This window comes from Malassezia pachydermatis (genome assembly GCF_001278385.1).
Source record: "Malassezia pachydermatis strain CBS 1879 chromosome Unknown scaffold5, whole genome shotgun sequence".
Lineage (NCBI taxonomy): Eukaryota > Fungi > Basidiomycota > Malasseziomycetes > Malasseziales > Malasseziaceae > Malassezia > Malassezia pachydermatis.
Window position 1 is genome coordinate 90189 of NW_017253142.1, and position 18400 is coordinate 108588.

An 18400-nucleotide genomic window follows, 5' to 3' on the forward strand; every position below is an offset into this window, starting at 1 on the left:
GTGGGTGCTTTTGTTGGTGTAGGCTCCTGGGGAAACCGCATACGAGAGCCTCGTAGGGCTAGGCGCCGGCCAAGTTTTGTGCGCCGTTTCGGCGTGAACGTGGGTAATGGATGGCTGGAGTCGGATTCTTCATCTGACGACGATGCAGCATACCATTCGGAGTCGGCTCCTGGTGTGGTGTGCCCCATGTTCGATGAGTTGTTCGCGTCCTTGAGCTGACCTGCTCTTGTTCGCTTGGAGCCACGATGGCGTTCCGCGGTGACCCGATTCAGGTCGCGGTGACGTAGCTTGCGATGCGCATCTTGCTCGGCTTTCGAGCTTGGCATCGGCGGATCCCCATATGCGTCGCTTCGTGCGTACTACAGTGTAACGTTCAACAGGCGTCCAGCGTGGGGCAGGACAGGGCAAGGCAAGTGGGTCACGCGTCGGCGTTGGTATGGCCACGTGGCTACTACGTAGGTATACATGGTACGTGAAACGACGGTTACCAGTTGGCAATTTGCTCGGCCGTGAGAGGCTCCGTTTCCTGTTCGTATTCGATTTCGACGCGTGGACGACCTGCTTGTTAGTGTATGTAGCAAAATACGTACCGCGTTTGCCGCGAGCATCGCCGCGCTTCGGCGCAGGGCGTTTGCCGCGTTTCTTGGGCGGCGCCTCGTCGCTTTCGTCGCTGTCATCGCCATCATCGCTGTCATCGCTGCCATCCTCAGAGGCCTCGTCCGGATCGTCCTTCAGTGTTAGTAGGTGTGCACGTACCGAGCCCCAATCTTCCAGGTCGTCTTCACTGTCTTCATCGTCCGACACGAATTCACGCTGTCCATATTCGTCGTCTTCTTCGAGAGCGCGAAGTTCTTCGTCCATAGCATCGATATCCTCTTCTGCCTCTTCCTCGCTGAGCTCCTCTTCCAGCTCGAGCTCGTTGCCTTCGGCATCAGGGATGCGTGCCTGTGCATTCTCCAGTACAGCGTTCCAAACGTCTTCATTAACATTGAGAGGCGCATCGCCGTAGGCACCGCGTTTGAGACGATCCAGCAGTTCCTTCTCAATGGACTTCTCTAGTTTGGCGGCACGCAGCGCCTTCGCCTCACGCGTGGCCTCACGACGTTCGGTCTTTTTCTTGATGCCTACGAGTTCGGGCCTGTATGCGTAAGTATGTGACAGTATACGTACTGTTCTTCTTCCTTTAGCTTGATCTTGCGCATTTTAATGAGGTACTGAGTGATCTTAGTGAGGCGCTGCTTGGCTTTGTGCACGATAAAATTCGGCCAGTACACGAGCTCCTTGTCGATCTGTTCTAGGGCAGTAGCATACCTGTTCGACAGCCTGATGCGCTCCCACTGCCGTTTGGGCGAATGTGCGCGCTCTGCAGTTTTTACATACAAGTACAAAATACCTTCGCGCTCCCGCACTGTGGCATAGCGCGAGTTGGCCAGGGGGCAGGATTGCCGGTTGCAAAGACCGGTAAGATTGTATTCATTGCGACAAAATGTAGAGTGTGTCGCCGATTTGATCTTGTACGAACAGAACTGGTGTCCGATCACCGACCAGATCACGTCGTCAGCCTGCATGGTAGGTAGGTGGGGGACCAAAAAAAAAAAAAAAAAAATTAGGACGCGCTATGAAATTGGGCGCTTTTCCGACACACAGACTACGGTTGATTATGTACCCAGCAGGCCTTGCGGTCTCGTAGCAGCCACCACGCACGCGTCGCTCATCCTCCACACGTTACGCACGTGCCCAGCCAAGGACCAAGTACCATGGCAAGCCCGGTACGCGGAAGTCAAAGAAACGGCGAAGTTCGCGCCAGCGAACCATAGGCGTGCTCTCCAGTATATCACGGGGCCCGACACCCAAGGTTGGCGGCTCGTCCTGGTAGCCCAGGCGCGTAAAGGCATGAAGTTGACGTGCAGCTCTCACGAAATTATCAATTTCACGTGCCGCCACGTTAAGCATGCTGCGCACATCACTCTCACGCTCCTGGCCAGCCATTGAGCGTACTTGTACGGTGTCCGCCGTGGATGTAGTAGCTCCTTCTGCTCCTGCCCCCGTCGATAGGGCTGATTGCGGGACAAGAATAAAGTCCACAGGCTCCAGCAGTGATCGGAAGAGGGAGCCGGCCAAGAACGAGACAATCACAATCAGAATGAGCGTCGTCAAACGGAAGGTCCGTGGCGGCACAGGCTGGGATACAGATACATCTGACTCAGCCTCTTGCGACAACGCAGCACCCGCTTGTGTCTGGCTAGCTCGTCGACTTGGCGCGCTCGCTGGCGTGTCCTTTACATGCGGCGTCGAGGTAGCATGTGTCGGTGTTGTCGAGGACGTGGCGCGCGATACCAGTGAACTGAGACTCGTGTAGGGCCGCCGACCCAAGAGACCAAAGAACGGCGCGGATGTGGAAGCAGGCGACGACGTTGTAGTAGACGTGTCCGCCTCCTTCCCCTCCGTCGCGGAGGAGGTATGCGTCCCCGCACCAGGCGTGCTCTTTGTCCGGGCCGTGGCCGTGGCTGAGGTCTCGGAGGCTGTCGCCGATGGTGAGGCGCTAGCTGAGGCGGATGTCGATGGCGCGGCAGGCGGCGGGGGACGTACCGCTGCTGGCTGAGCCAGGATCTGCAGATCGTCTTCCCACGCCCAGCCCAAACGCCGCGGCAGCGATGTGCCGCGAGGAACGCGCTCCAGCTCGTCTGCCTCGATATCAAAGCTAGGTGTCCTGGTGACTTCGTGGCCATATAAAATCTCACCGACACGTCCGTTGCATGTAACGGGCACATGGCCTGCCACGGCGGGGCCATCGGCGGGACCACGCAGCGGCGTGATCTGCAAGCGTACTAGCGCGGCTGGCGTCGACGAAAGATGCCGTCGCTCGAGTATTTCGGTGGGGACAATGACACGTACTGCATGCCGGTGTGGCTGCGTGGTGGACGAGTGTGTCGCGACTTGCAACGCGCTAGGCGGCATATCGAGGATCTGGGCATGTAGTGGCAGGTGCTCGTTGGGCAACTGCGTGGGCATTGCACTTACGTCGCAGGGCGTGGGCGGCGTCTGTGCATTAGCCCACGTCACGTCCACCGCATAGCCATGTGGGTAATGTTGCAACTCGACGTGGACTTCAGCGATGCACGTCGTGTGCGCCGCGATCGCTGCCTGCGGCGACGTGGACAAGGCTGGACTGGTGCTTGCATCGCCGGACGAGACGACACGCTTCCACGGCGCACTGTGGGACGACAGGCGGCGGGGATGCGGAAGCGACGATGGGACGCCGTTCGATAGGGAAGCGGCGCTGGCAGACGCTGGGCGTGGGTATCCATTTGCATTAGCCGACAAGGCGCCTGTCGACGTCGAGGTACGCAAGGACGAGCGTGAGGGGGACGACGTGATGGTCGCCGTGGCTGTCATTGTCGACGTCTCGGGCAGACTTGACATGCTAGTCGAGACTGGAAGCGGCGTAGGCGACGACGTCGAGGACACGCGACGCAGCGTCGAGCCCGGGCTGCTGGGCTCAACGGTCTGTGTTGCCTCCTTGACAGAAGGCGTGGACCGACCAACATAGGCCAATACATGCAATGTGCGCGTATCTTGCGCATAATCACAGGTCAGGATCGTCGCCCAGCGTGGCACACGCCCACGACGCCAGAGCAATGTACGATCATCATCGCGTGCGTCGCCACGTACACGTAGCCAGTTGGGCGGCGCGTGGATGGACGGCAAGGGGCCCTGGCGCTGGTAGCACTGCTCCAGCAGCGTTAGCGCGCGTGGCAAAGAGGCGTTCCACCAGGCATTTACACCGCTGGGCAAGCCGCCCGCATAATCAATCGCCACAATGTGGGTGCACCGCGTACTGGGAATAGGGTACTGTGCCGTGCTGTACGGGTCCACCGGCTCGAAAATCCATCCATCAATCAAGACGCGGCCTACCGGTAACGCCGGCGCATATCGCTGCGCTGCCTCTGCAGCCCATGGCACGTCTGCATCGACCGAGGCAGACGCATGGAAGTACACTGGCTGCTGCGTCGTAGGCGACGTCGCGCCATCTGCCGACTCACTCTGCCCGTACGCTGTTACGTGGCCGACCACAAAGGCACGTGCGCGAAAGGGGAACGACGCCTGTGTGGTCCAGACCGACGTCGTCGCACCCTGTCCGTAACTTTCGATGACGTCACATCGTGCCAGACTCTCATCCCACTGCGCACGGACATGGGGGTAGGCGACGTACCGCAGCAGTTCGTCGGCTGCGACCCCCTGCACGATCTTCTCTGTGCGATGCACAGCCACCGTCTCCGACAAACTCTCCATCATCCGCCGCCGAATAAACAGACCGCGTTTCTCGGAGAGCAAAGTCCATCCCGATGGAGCCCCTGCCGGGTCAGGGGGTCGATCCGCGTTGATGCGACGTAAGAGGAAGAGCGCTTGCAGCGCAGCAGCCAAGGCGGGGCGGGGCTGTTGAGTCGATGTCATGGCGTCGTGAGGTAGGTTGGTACACGATCCCTCGCGCAACGCGTCGGCCTGCGGCGGGAGCGACGGCGACGGCGACGGTGGCGGCCGCGCGGACGATGCATCCAGGGGCACCGACTTGGCTGTGCCACCAAAATCCGTCGAGGTGGCCTTCTTCTCGGCTGCCCCGGCCGTCGGCATCGCTGTTGTAGCCTCGTCGGCCGGCGTAGCCGTCGACGCTGCGCTCGTCGCGGCACGGGGCTTGCGCAAATCGAGTGGCACACGTTGCGGCTTGATGCGTTTCTGTTGGACTAGCGCCTGGACTTGCGCTGCATCGAGCGTATCTGTATCCACAGCCAGTCGCGTCCCATTCAAAAGCACAACACCACGCTCCACCGATTGCACAGGACCCTTGCGTACGACCATGTGCACCGTAGCGCCAGCCAGCTGCTCTGTTCGATGCTCCACTGTGAGCCAAAGCCCACCGCCCCCTTCGGCCAAACGATGCCGACGTAGACACGACGTTGTTGACGGCGGCGGGGTAATTTTGATATCGAGATTCGGGGCCCATGCCTCCAAATTGCAGCGCAGCTCACACTCGACCTGCGTCGAATCATTGGAGTCAGGCGCGGGCTTGTACTCGAACTCAAACGCCTCGGCTTTGTCGTCGTACTGCAGTGCTTGAATCCGCGCATTAAGAAGACGCGTGACCATGGGCGGTCCGCCTTGTTTCAACGCGTACTCCCCTGCGCCCGCCATCGCAGCAACCATCATCGTCGGCACGCGTGACTTGGAAAGCCAGCCACGTGGATCACTTTGCTCAATGAGCGTGACATGCACTGTCGTTGGCGAAAGCGCCTCAATGCTCCAGCCATACAAGTCCACTTGGGTGCGAATGGTCGATGGAGCTGGCGGTGGAACATACTCATCCACATGCTCATCTGCTGAGAAGGAAAAGACGTGGACGGATGTCGGGGACTGGTACGACGTCTGCACCAGCACGGCATCTCGCGCGCTTACGGGCCATGCAGAGGGATACTGAACATGCCACAGTGTGCTCTGCCCGCCAAAATCGTGCAGTAAATGTGCCTTCTCCACGGATGACGTCCATCGCGGCGCTAACGTAGGGGCATGGAGAATACTGTACAAATCCCACACCGTCAACCCCACAAACGTCGCTTCAGCTCGATAGACGACCAACGTCGGGTCAATGGAGTCCAGTTGCGTCACAGTAACACCGCGCGTATCTGTGACACGCGTCCACTTGGCCTCTGGCTCTTGAAGTAGCGATGTGAAATAGATATAGTTGCGACGCACAGTCGCAGCCAGAGGCGCCAGCGACGACGAAGCCAAGCCCGAGGAGGCCAATGAAATCCGCCGTGGGCCTTCCTCGGAGATAGTCGAGGCAACAGACGCTGCATCCGACGCTACAAGGCGTTTCAGCAATGTCTGCGGCGCTAGGGTAGGCATCACGCCAGACGACGCTGTGGTTGTTACACCATTTATACGCACATGCTCATGTTCATCCACACACTGGATATCGACACGCACACGCATCATCGTATCCTCGTCCGGCAAGGGTGCATGCTCAATAACCACTTCGTACCAGGCGCCCAGCCTGACAAGCTCGCAGGTATACGGCATTGCCTCGTCGTCCCTCGACGAAGGCGTAGCCGAGGGAATGGAAATACGAACGTCCCAGCCGTGTGCTGTATGCAGACGGATCCATACACTTCGCTGCTTCGTCACGTTCTCGCGGGACGACTCGGATGAGAACGCTGTGTCTCCTGGCTGCTCGTCGTCCAGCACGGAGTAAGCCAAGTGCCATGTACTTCCAGCACGTTGGGAGGTCAGTTCCATGCCACGACTGTACGCTGAGATCCATGGAATGCGGGTGCCTTGGGTCTGGACGCACTCAGCCAACGTCGGTAGCATTTGTGGTAGTCCTGCGATCACGGCTGTGGGTCGTACGCCCAGCACCGATCCACGTGGGTCGAGCGACCAGTATGCTGTCACAGCGAGCCTTGAAGGCGTGATACGATGAATCAATACCGCCATAATATGGATATGCGCCCGCACATAGGGCGGTGCCGGGCGCAGGTATGATGGTGCATCATTGCTTCGTGGCACAGAGGTAGCGATATGCAGCAATGTCGATGCATCTTGTCGTTGGTGGGCCAATACCACCGCGTCGCGGGGACTTGCTGGCCACCCGAACTTAAAGCGGGTGCGGCACAGGCGCGTATGTAGATCGAGGGATTCAAGTACTTCTGAGCCTTCGACCATGGGCAGCCATTGCGGGAAGTATTCTTGGGCACCCAACAAGGCATAGAACGCGAAAAGGTCCGGCGCCTCGTAGGTCCCTTCCCACATCGCACGGTAGACGTCTGAGCCATGTACACGTCGTCGCATCATCGCAAGTGATACATTCTCGGGGATATCTTCAGCCATACCGTCACGACCCGGCGCGACGCGTTTCCATTGCTTAGAGCCACTTTCATCATGATGAAGCGCAATGAGCAGCGCTAAGGAAGCATCTAAGGACGCTCGCCATTGTTGTTTGAGACTAGAGGGTGAGCATCACAACGTACGTACTGTGTAAGCGACGCGCCGTCCATGACGTGCGCATGGACCGACAAGGCAAACCGACCCCAGCGTGGCGCCACTGGCCCACCCTAGTGCCGGCGCCCCCATGTGGGGTACACCTTGTTGATAGCGGGCAGCATCAGTCCTGCCTTCCGTCGATCGGACCCTGTAACTCAGTTGGTTAGAGTGTGGAGCTAATACCACCGTGTTACTCCAAAGTCGCCAGTTCGAGCCTGGTCAGGGTCATTCGACCGGTCTTCGACCCTGTAACTCAGTTGGTTAGAGTGTGGAGCTAATACTATCGTGTTACTCCAAAGTCGCCAGTTCGAGCCTGGTCAGGGTCAACCGTGCTTTTTTGGGCCTCGTATTGCTGTTTCTCAACAGTACCAGTCCTTTTTTTAGGGTCACAAGTATCGTGGTTGCATGACATCATTACTAGTGCTTCCTCTACATGGATGAATTGTATGGGAAATAGCCTGGATTGGGCATAAAGCCACCTGTAGGTGCATTCGGCATCATACCCATCCCGGTGGGCATCACGTTCATCATACCTGTTTGCATGGGCGTGTCAACAATGCCGCCTGTGGCAAAGCCTGTGGGCTGCGCACGTAGAGGATCATATTTGCCGCTGCTTTGTGGAGCAGACGAGTCGTTGGACGCACCACCAAATGCGCCGGCGCCTGTTTTCATTTGCTCAAACACGTTGGCTGCACTGAATCGGTCCGAATCGGTGGTGCTGCTGGTCGTCTCGGCGGTGGCCGCACCAAGCGCTGGTTGCGGCTGCTGTTGCTGTTGCTGTTGCTGTTGCATCGGTTGCGGAACGCCAAACATGCCTTGGCCCGTAGGTTGCATACCTGTCGGCTGCATGCCATACCCTGTCGGCATGAAGCCTGTGGGATGCGTCGGCATGAAACCGGTTGGGTTGGGTGGCATGCCTGTCGGCACAAATTGGCCAGTACCTTGCAAGGGAATCAAAGGTTGCAACAGGCCCTGGTTGATTGGAACAGGGGCAAAAGGCCCACGCGGGGCGAAGGGATCTTGCAGGGCTGGCGACGGCGGCGCTGGTGGTTTCATACGCTCCAGCTTGTCAAACAGCGCCGAGTTGGGGTCGGCCGGCCGCTCTTTCTTCGCCTTTTCTTCAGCCTCTTCACGTTCACGCTGACGCACGATTTCCACCGCCGCAGCAATGGTTTCCGCATCGACGCCGGTGGGCGTCGGCTGCAGTGCAGGCGAGCTTGAAGAAGAGGCGGTCGTCTCTGCCTTGGTCTCTTTAGGCTCCGACGAGGGCGTGCGTCGTGGCGGGAGCGGCTCTTTTGTCGTTACTGGGCGGTCCGGGGGTGGACGTGTACGACGCTGTGCCGCAATTTCTTGGGCTTGCAGACGACGTGCGAGTGACTCGTCGTCGCGCGTTTGCCGCTCCAATTGTTCGCGCGTCATGGGGCGTGATGAGGCAGAGGAGCGCGATCCGGTATGACTGCCATACTTCTGGTGGATGTAGCGGCGAACACGCAAGATATCTCCTTCGCGCAGACCCAGGTTGCGCAGCATACTCGCTTCCAAGTCAAGAATAACCGATTCATCCATATGATCGCGCTCGAACGCTGATGCATAACGTGTGCAGTAATCCACATCGACGCCGGCATCGAGGAAAAAGTCGAACCAGTCGATATGGGCGCGCGGCGGCCGTCGATCGCGCGCTTCGCGCTCACGCCGCGCCATTTCTTGCTGCTTCAGCGCTGCGGCACGCTCTCTCTCGCGCTCGCGCTCACGCAATCGATGCTCTTCCTGCGCACGGCGTTCCCGCTGCTCGGCTTTATCGACTTGACTCAGTAGATCGCGCCCCGAAATCGTTTCTAGGTAACGCAAGTCCTGGCGAGACATTTTGTTGAGCGGCACTTCAATCACGGCCCCATTGGACTTGTGCAGACGTACTGTATCAGCACGAATGCCCAGCAATTCTGCCTCCGTCTTGAACTTGCCTGTAGCATCCACCCACTCTCGCATGCGCTCGGGGATAGGACGCTGCGACGACCGCTCGCCATGTGACATGGAAACAGGCGGTGATTCGACTGGCATTGTACGCACTTTGCGGTCCAATGCAGCCAGGTGAGGATTGGCCGACGGCTGAATGACTTTCACATACGTGGCTGGGACGACACCCACTTGGCCTGCTGCATTTTGGAGCTTCCACCACTCGTCGTTTTCTTTCTCAATCAAGACAAGCTGGTCGTTCTCAAGCACGGACAATTCATCATCGCCCTGCGCCTCAAAGTCGTACAGCACGGATACCATGTCACGGTCCGAACTGCCCCTGCGCGGCGTTGTTGAGTTCGAGGATGCAGCTGACTGCTGCGCCAGCCGTTTGCTCTCTTTTAGGCGGGCCGTGATGGCCTGGTAGGCGGTTTTCGACCCGATATGGAATACCAATGTCGGCTCTGTCACTTTGGATGCCTTGTTGATGGAGAGGATGAGATACTTGTTCTTTTCCAGCGCAGCGTTTTGCACTTGCATAATAGGAATACGTGGCACAGACGCGCCGTCCGTGTCAGTCGCAAAGAAAAGCGAGGCATTCCCAATGCCTAGTGTGCCCTTCGCCATCTTTTTCTTCTTCTTGGGATCCACTTGCGTCACGGACCACATCTGAATTTCATCATGGGGCGTCGCATTGGCCGTCCATGCCGCAGGGACATTGGCGGGGGCTGTGCTGGACGTCATGCCATCGGTATCGTCCATTTCCTCTTCACCGGCATGGCCCGTCGCCTGCGTCATCAGGGCAGACGGCAGAGGCACGCTAGACCCTTTGCTTAGGGGACGCGCATCCTCATCGTCGTCTTCTGCCTGCTCTACTTCGTCGTTCTCGTCCTCGTGAGTCAAGGCACTGTGATTCGTCGTGCTCTCTTCTTTGGCTGTGGAAGTCGAGGACGTGGCATGGGCATTGGTCACAGACGCTGGCACTTTACGTGTCGGCGGCGGTAGAATCGGAATGGAGGAGACATCTGGCGCTGGTGGTGCCTGGGGCTCTGACGTCTCTGCTGCTGTCATGGTGGCATCAGGCACGGACGATGCCGTCTCTTGCGGGGCGGGCGGGGTAGGAACGGCAGCGATATCGGCCACAGGAGCGGCGGTCGTGGCACTGGCGGCAGCGTCTGCGTCTACCACATAATTCGCCGGAACCAACCCTGTCGTGGTGGTGCCTGTGAAACGTGCGAGGAGCCATTCGCCTTGTGTCTCCAAGACATCCAGCGACTGTCCTTCGCGCATACTCAGTTCGTCATCGTTCTGTGCATCGTAATCGTACTCTGCCACGACGACTCTTTCTGGGGCACGCAGTTCCACGTAGTTAGCAGGCACCAATCCCTGCTGTGCAGTGTCCTGCCGAGTGGCTTGGTACCATTCGCCGTCGATCAGCTCATTTAGGTAGAGTGTATCACCCTCCGCGATCGTTAGCTCGTCATCTGCTTGTGCTGCGTAGTCATACAAGGCTACCGCCACACCGATGTATCCCATCGTGTGTGCCTCTTGTCAATCTCTCACCGTTGCAGCGTCGTAAGGGAGACCCGTGCGCAAGCACAGGCGCGGCCGGCGAGCGCGGCCCTCGCCATGCATAGCACGTGATACAAAGCCATGTGGCGGACCACGGACGAACGCGACCGCGGCGATGGGGCGGCGGCAGAGGCGGCGGCCGCGCACGCGTCGCGGCTGCCGCCGAGGGCTTCGTCGGTTCTGTTCCTTTCTAGTGACGCGACTCCGAGCCGTCCAGTTCGGGCTGAGTGTGTGTGCCCTGTGTCGTGACGATGCAGAATGGATCGGCGGGTATGCCGCCGCGTGATATGTATGCAGGCCCACCGCCTCGCTACTCCTTGAATAGCATGCCGCCCCGGCCTATGCGGCATGATGCCTTGGCGGCGCATGGTATGCCGTATGGGTATAGCAATGCGCCCATGTATGGCGCGCCGCCGTCCTCTCAGTCTGCGCCGTCTATGGACGTGGCACGCAATGGCACTGTTGCGCCTTCGATGCCGATGCCGAACGATGCCTCGACGACGGGTCCCTCGTACGACGCCAACGCGTCGTCCACAGCGTCGACTCCTCATGGGCCTACGCCTACAGTGTACCTTGCGACGTACTCCTCGGTGCCCGTGTACGAAATCACGGTGCGTGGGATTGCGCTCATGCGCCGGCGGTCTGATGGCTACCTTAATGCGACGCAAATCCTGAAGATTGCCGGGATTGAAAAGGCGCGACGAACGCGTATCCTCGAGAAGGAAATACTGACAGGCGAGCACGATAAAGTGCAAGGCGGCTACGGTACCTTCCAAGGGACTTGGATCCCGCTGCAGCGTGCACAGGAGCTTGCGATTAACTACAGCGTGTACCATCTCATCCGGCCTTTGCTGGATTTCGATCCCAGCGCCTCGCAGGCTGTCACAGCGCCTGGCCCGCAGGGCGTGAAGCGCAAGGCGGATGCCAGCGCCTCCGCGCCGAAACATACGCCGGCACATGGGACGAGCACGGCCCCCCTTCGTGCGGCGACGCAGCAGCCTCGCTTCATGTCCCTCAAGCCACCTCGCGCGCACGATACCTTGCCTACCAGTGCGGGTGGGCTTCTTCATACACTGCCGCTGGCCTCTGACGAGGCGGGTCATGCCCCCGATGGTACCACGCCCTCTTCGACCACGTCGACATCGCAGGGCGTGCCTCCCGGCTCGCATCCCGCCCAGCGCTCGGCGCTCGGCGCGTACGCGACGCATGGCTATGTTCCTCAAGGTGTGCCACTGCCTACGGCGGCCGCGACAGAGGCGACGACGACGACGACGACGACGACGGCTGCACGTGTGCCTGACTTGAATGCGCTGAGCTCTGGCACGTTGCAAGGCGCGATACCCCCCTCCGAGTCGGCAGCCGAGGACGTCGTGGATCATGCAGGCCCGCGCTTCGCTGATAAGGCCGTCCCACCACGTCTAGGCGATGAGCGTGAACGTCGTGCGCGTGATCTCTTGACGGGTCTCTTTGTGCACGAGCCGCAAGCGCCGAACGCGTCCCTGGCGCCGCTGGATCGTTTGCAAGCGCTGCTTCGCGAGCTGGGCCCGGACGCGCCGCGGCGCGCTCGCTCGCCGCTGAACTTGGTCATTGACGATCATGGGCACACAGCGCTGCACTGGGCGGCAGCGCTGTGCCGTCTGCCCCTCGTACGTATGCTGACGGCGCTCCCGCCCGCGCAAGGCGGCGCGAATATCTATGTCGGGAACTATGCGGGCGAGACGGCCTTGCATCGCTCCGTGTTGGTGACCAATGCGTATGAACTCTCTCAATTTCCGGACCTTCTTGACCTGCTGGCCGGCAGCTTGGAGACGCGGGATCACCGCAAACGCACCGTGCTGCACCACATTGCCCTGGTCGCTGGCCTGAAAGGGCGTGCGGCGCCCGCTCGTTACTATCTTGGATGTGTGCTGGAACGCCTCGCTTTGCACACCTCGATGGCCTCTTCGCTGCTGGATGCACAGGACGACGAGGGCGAGACGGCGCTGAGCATTGCTGCGCGGCTGGGCAATACCAACATGATCAAGATGCTTCTTGATGCAGGCGCGCGCAAAGACCTGCCCAACTACCTGGGCATCACGCCGCTGGATTGGGGCATTAGTCAGTCGGCGCACGACGAGCCGGCGAGTGCGCCGACGCCTGTGCCTAGCACGTCGTCGTCGTCGCACGCGACGCAAGGTGTTTTGCAGGAGCTGGGCTCGTACCGTGCATCGGATGTCGTGCGCTCGCTGACGAATCCGCCGCCGGGGCCAGTGAAGAAGAGCCAGGATGTGCGTGAGAAGCTGGTCCAGACGTTGGACGAGCTGCAATCGATCTTTGATCGCGAAGTGTCGACCAAGCAGGAGGCGATTGAGACCACGCAAACGCACTTGCAAGCGGCTACGCGCGAATTGGCAGCGAGGCGGCGCGATATGGCCGCTGCGCAGGCGGCTGTGACGGAGCGTGAGGAGCAGCGCCAGCGGTGTGAGAATTTGACGCAGGCGCTGTCGACGCTCCCTACGCCGGCAGCCGATGAGGCTACGACGCCCACATGGACTCAGCCGATATGGCAGGAAGCCGAGGCGGCGCTGGCCCAGCCTACCGATGCCGCGCTGGCCGCGGCGTTGGTCCGTCTGCGGTGGCTGATGCAGTACCTTGCGCACGCGACGCGCGTCCAGACACAGGCGCAGGCCGAGCGGCATCAAGCGGCGGAGGCGCGGCAGCGCAAGTACCACCAGGTGGTCGCCATGTGTGCGCAGGTGCCGCCTGACAAGGTCGATGGCATGCTGGATGAATTGCTCGCGGCTGTAGAGTCCATTGGCTCTGATGTGGATATGTCCTCGGTCGCGAGTTTCATGCACAAAGTCGGCCGTGCCCAAGCGGGCATGGAGATGCACTTGGATCCGCCCGCCGTGCCGAGTGGGTAGGTAGATGGATGGTCGTCGTAGGTCCCCCGTCGTGTAGACCCTCAATCCTGTGGAGGTATGTGAAGCACGAAGGGCTGCGCCAGGTGGAGGCGTCGCGCGGTGCCTCGTCGTTGTTGTCGTGCTCGTTGTGGGTATGGACGACGAGCTCCAGGCGTTCCGCTCGCAATGGCAGCAGGAAGTTGCGGCGCGCCGTACACGGGTGCCGGCGCTGAAGACGAGTGCCAGCGGTGCTAGCTCCAAAGCGGCCCGCCCACCGCCTCCGCGTGACGGCGCTCGCACGACGACGCTGCGCACGGATACCCCATCGCATCACCCCGATACCTTACTTACGTTGCTCGATACCTTGGCGGCGTCGCATGCCGCGTCCGTCCAGCGCATGCAGGCCGACGCACAGACTGATGCGGTCGATGAGCTGTGCACGGCGCTGGCCTCGACGCACATCGGCACCTGTGTCGCAGAGATGTATGCGGCCGATCCGGCTGTGCCGATGTACGTCGGCCGCCTCCCTGATGAAGTGTGGCTGCACATCCTGCGCGAGGTCATCCAGCCGACGCGCATCAGCTCGCCTACGCCGGCGTTCCGTGAGCACATTCATTTTGTGACGCCGTCCGAGCCATGGCGGCCCTATAGTGGGCCAGACTACATAGCGCTCGAGCGGATCGGGCGTGTATGCTGGCGCCTGCGGCGGCTCACTGCGCATGCGCGGCTCTGGAAAGAGATTGTGGCGTGCGTGTATGTGCCACCGCACCCGTCGGTCACAGCGCCGCCGTGCAGCTGGCGCGATACGTTCCTCTACGAGCCGCGGCTGCGTATGAATGGCGCGTACATTGCTACGTGTCAGTACACCCAGCAAGGCATGTCCGAGGAGAATGTCTGGGTGCGTGTGCTGCACCAAGTGGAGTTCTTCCGGTACCTGCGCTTCTTCCCGCAGGGCCAGTGCCTCAGTTGGCTGACCACCGATCCGCCCTCCGAGTCGGTGCATCAGCTGTGGCCAGGTCTCCAGACAAAAGGGTGCACGACTGGCCGCTGGCGCCTGCTGGCCGACGACGATCGGGCCGGGTGTACGAAGCGTGGGGCGACGATCGTCGTGGAAGATTTATACGATCCTTCGCTGCGCAGCTATACGTTTCAAATGACACTGGCGCTGCGGCCGTCGCGCGGGACATGGCATCGACTCGACATGCTGGCGTATACGTCGCTGCATTTGCACACGGGCGAAGTGCTGCCGATCCCCCAAAAACACAGCAAGCCCTTCTTGTTCTCGCGCGTGCGCAGCTACGGCGTATGACGCTGTGGGCATTTAAAAAGAAAGAACGTATAGTCTACAATCATATATGTATGTACGCGCTACGCATACGCGGCACACCGCTTTAGAAGCTCCGGCGCGGTGAGATCCGGCGCCGCGGCGATCAGCGCTGTATCCTGCAGCGCTGCTTGCATGTCGTCCGGGACAACCCATAGCTCGTCCTGTCGCTCCAGCATGGCTTGCACGACATGCTGCGCGAGCATCGCTTCGCTATGCGTCGGCTCCGAGGTGCGCGAGTACAGCACACTGGGCGCAAGGACCGTCGCGAGATTCGGAATGTCCATCCGACTCCCGCTCTCCTCGTCTACATGCGAGAACGTAGCGACCCACCGCACAAACACAAAGAGCACTTCCATCGTGTCGCGGTGGGCGCGCGGCAGAAGAAGAACGAGCCACAGGACCAGCGACCACCAGCGTGCTTCGCCCTCCGCTTCCAGCGCGGCTGCTTGCACGAACCCGCGGTAGAGGCGCTGCGTGAGCAGCGGCTCCGGCAGCTCCCGCAAAAACTTCTTCAGAAGCGCCGCGAGCTGCACCGGTGTATCGTCGAGCCAGTTGACCGTATCCAGCCCGCGATCGCACTCGTCGGCCAGGTCCTTGAGCCGCCGCAAATTGCCGTTCTTCCGGAATATGCCTTCCACAGACACATCCATCTGCCGCAGCGCAGAAATCACATCGTCGACAAAGGCAGGAATGCGCATCGGCGTAGGCGTGGCGCCCAGCACAGAGTCTGCGCCCTGCCGCTCCGCCAAGTCGTCCAGCGGCACACCAAACGTGCCTTTCTTACGCACATCACGCCGGTCTTTGGCCCCTTTGAACCGAAGTCGCTCCCAAAACGTGCTTTTCCGCACGACAAACTCGTACAAATCACCGGACAGCGTCCACTCCGCCAACGCCGATCGCTCCAGGCGTACCAACGCGACGCCTCGCACCACAAGCCACTCGTCCGCCTGCAGCGAGCTCAGCGGACGCCGGTCCACAATCCCCGGCTCACGCTCCCGCTCCTGCTCCGCATGCAGAATCATAGGAATGTCGGCCAATGTAATGCCTTCCTCGTACGACATCGTACCCTCCGACCATGACTCACGCGCCTTCGACGTCACACTGTTCATACGGACCAACACATCGGTGTTGTTGCGCGTAAACGGCGCGCGAATCGGGACCACCGGCCCAGGCTTGGCACTGGCCGATGATGGCAGCGGCGGCGGCGCCACAGCAATGGACGGCGCCGCCCCCGCGCTCGCACCTTCGTCCGCCCCCCGATCGGCCGGCGGCCGGGTGGGCCGCGCAGGCTCTTTGTCCACGTCCGGCGACTGCGTGATCCGCCGCGTCTCGGCCCCTCCCACATGCGTCTCGTACGACGAGGGCTGGCCCACCACCGTGGAGATCCGTGGGACATGCGCTTTGTTCGACATGTGCCGATCCAGGTACTGCGTCTCCAGCCGCTTGGCTTCCGTCGACTTGCGGTACGTGCTGGACTCGGCATCGGTCAGCTCCCCCGCATCCTCGTCCCCCGTGCTGCTGGGCACTGCCAAGTGCCGCTGCTGCGCCTGCCGGTGCAAGAGTGCGTCCAGTCGGTTCAGCGCTACACACAGCAGGAACGCATACTGCTCCAAACGCGTCACAGGCACGAGACGCGCCTTCGCATCGATCGGCGCGCACTGCGCACAGAACGCCACGACCTTGTCGCGCCGCGTGCCATAGCATACAAACTGCGACAGAGGCATCGGCACAGGCTGCGTCGCGCTGCCAGCCGCCATCGCATCCGCTTCGCTGCCTCGCCGCGAAGGAATGGTGCCATCCGGCATCGTCGCGCCTCGCCGGCATCCATGGCACCGCACACACCCCCAGTGCCACCGCAGTGACAATCCAGCACGCACACACTGCTCCTCCACCGTTTGGCCACAGTGCATACACAAATCCGAGGCATTCTCTGCCTCATGCGACGTACGCAGTCGCGGCAGGCTCGTGTACCCATGGACCTTGTCGGTATCGATCATATCCGCATGGCTTGTGCTGGGCGATAGGCCATTCGCGACACTCTCTGCACTCCGACTGCTCTGCAGTATGACCAGGTCATCGAGGCGCGCCAGGAACGATTCCAGCGCCGCAGGTATGTCGTATTCCTGATCCAAGCGGAGTGCGCCTGTGAGCGAAATGCGGATCAGGATCTTCAGGTAGTGGGCCAACCCCGTGACAAGCGACAGCAGTTCCTGCGTAATGTGCATGCGCTCCGCGCCAGCCTCCTGGGTATGTGATAATAATGAGAAAAAGTTGACAATTTTCTTGCATAACATGCGGGCTTCCCGCACGCACTGAATCGATGGCGCGCCGGCTCGCTGGAAGTACATATCCAACTCGTCAATCGCCGAGAAAAGAACTTCCACATGCAGCACAAAGCGCGCAGCAAAACGCACACCGCCGACGTATCGTCCGCTGCTTACATGACGCAGCATATCGGAAATGCACGCTGCAGACGACTCTTCAAATGCCGAGAGCACACGCCAAATTGTGATGACACGGTGCTCCATCACTTGCTGCTTCTGCAGGAGCGATTCTGGCGTCTCTTGCGTGATGGCCTGTGATGTCGTCTTCGCATGGAGCTCGTCGTCGGACGATGACGGGGACAGCGTAAGTGTGCCGGGCATCGAGAACTCAAGCTCCTGGACAGGCGTCGTGATCGATGGCTGCGATATCGCCTGCGTCGACGACAAGGGCGCGGTCGCCAGCTTGATCTTCCAGTACCGGTGAATCATGTAGCATTCAGGGTGCCAATGTTCATCTGCATTGTTGCGATTGATCTCCACAAACTGCTTGAGAATCGCCGTTTGACAGCCTGTGCACTGGATAGCAAACATCGTGCTGTAGTGGAAATGACAGTACACTTTCCCGTCGTGCTCGTAGTAACTATCGTCTGGACCGAACTGGGTGGAACACATTGAGCACGTAAAATGATCCACATGGTACTTGGCGCCCAGCGCCGTGATATAACTTCCACGCAGTGCGCGTCCACACTTGGCACACAGCAAGTCGAGACGTCGAAAGTAATCTGTCTCACACAGGGGGAAAAGTTGGCCTTGGTTCTCCGACGCCATATCGTCCGTCGCTGAGAAAAACTTGGATGCAACATTGCGCCCACAATCCGCACAACGGAAACAGTCCAAATGGTATACACCACCCAGCGCACGCACAAACTGCCCAGAAATGGGCTGTGTGCACTGACGGCAGTGTTGGTCCTTGCGTGACACACGAGGCTCGTCGCCCGTGCCGTCCCGCATACCACTGGTCTTCCGCCGCGGCACTGGCGACACACCCTCTGACACGTCCAGAGCCGGCTGGAGTGCCCTAGGAAGACCGTCTCCCCGCTCCCCACTTGGCATTGGCGCCGCGCGCGGATCCATCAAACGTCGTGGTCGGTGGCAGACGACGACCCACGCACTTCGCTGCGTCATCCCACTTCGCACGCGAAACAGTGCGCCAGGCACCCAATAAGGCCCCTCGTCTCCGCTAAGTCTGACACACACTGGCATGCAGTGCCAGGCCAGCGCTTTATTTGCAAATCTCCCACCTACTCTGCGTCGGTCGGCCGCCTGCACCTCCACGCGCGCGTGTTGGACCGATCGCTGGTCCCACG

General features: G+C 60.3%; 6 protein-coding genes across 6 annotated transcripts; 2 read left to right on the top strand and 4 right to left on the bottom strand.

Annotated features, from left to right (window-relative positions):
* Positions 1-484: 484 nt before the first annotated feature.
* On the bottom strand, positions 485-1568 carry Malapachy_1765 (mak16 protein; the record flags this gene model as incomplete). The annotated part of the gene is made up of 4 exons (XM_018136262.1): positions 485-558; positions 591-729; positions 757-1138; positions 1171-1568. 4 exons carry the CDS (start codon positions 1566-1568, stop codon positions 485-487), a joined length of 993 nt encoding a protein of 330 aa, XP_017991427.1.
* A 157-nt stretch (positions 1569-1725) lies between these two features.
* Positions 1726-7049, bottom strand: Malapachy_1799 (hypothetical protein; the record flags this gene model as incomplete). The annotated part of the gene is made up of 2 exons (XM_018136297.1): positions 1726-6997; positions 7027-7049. 2 exons carry the CDS (start codon positions 7047-7049, stop codon positions 1726-1728), a joined length of 5295 nt encoding a protein of 1764 aa, XP_017991211.1.
* A 415-nt stretch (positions 7050-7464) lies between these two features.
* Malapachy_1801 (cytoskeleton assembly control protein) lies at positions 7465-10524 on the bottom strand (the record flags this gene model as incomplete). The annotated part of the gene is made up of 1 exon (XM_018136299.1): positions 7465-10524. The coding sequence occupies one exon, from the start codon at positions 10522-10524 to the stop codon at positions 7465-7467; it is 3060 nt and encodes a 1019-aa protein (XP_017991411.1).
* Positions 10525-10811: 287 nt separating this feature from the next.
* On the top strand, positions 10812-13463 carry Malapachy_1759 (transcription factor mbp1; the record flags this gene model as incomplete). The annotated part of the gene is made up of 1 exon (XM_018136256.1): positions 10812-13463. One exon carries the CDS (start codon positions 10812-10814, stop codon positions 13461-13463), a length of 2652 nt encoding a protein of 883 aa, XP_017991340.1.
* A 133-nt stretch (positions 13464-13596) lies between these two features.
* On the top strand, positions 13597-14751 carry Malapachy_1788 (f-box domain-containing protein; the record flags this gene model as incomplete). Its single annotated transcript, XM_018136286.1, has 1 exon — positions 13597-14751. One exon carries the CDS (start codon positions 13597-13599, stop codon positions 14749-14751), a length of 1155 nt encoding a protein of 384 aa, XP_017991234.1.
* A 59-nt stretch (positions 14752-14810) lies between these two features.
* On the bottom strand, positions 14811-18146 carry Malapachy_1762 (hypothetical protein; the record flags this gene model as incomplete). The annotated part of the gene is made up of 1 exon (XM_018136259.1): positions 14811-18146. The coding sequence occupies one exon, from the start codon at positions 18144-18146 to the stop codon at positions 14811-14813; it is 3336 nt and encodes a 1111-aa protein (XP_017991208.1).
* Positions 18147-18400: the final 254 nt, after the last annotated feature.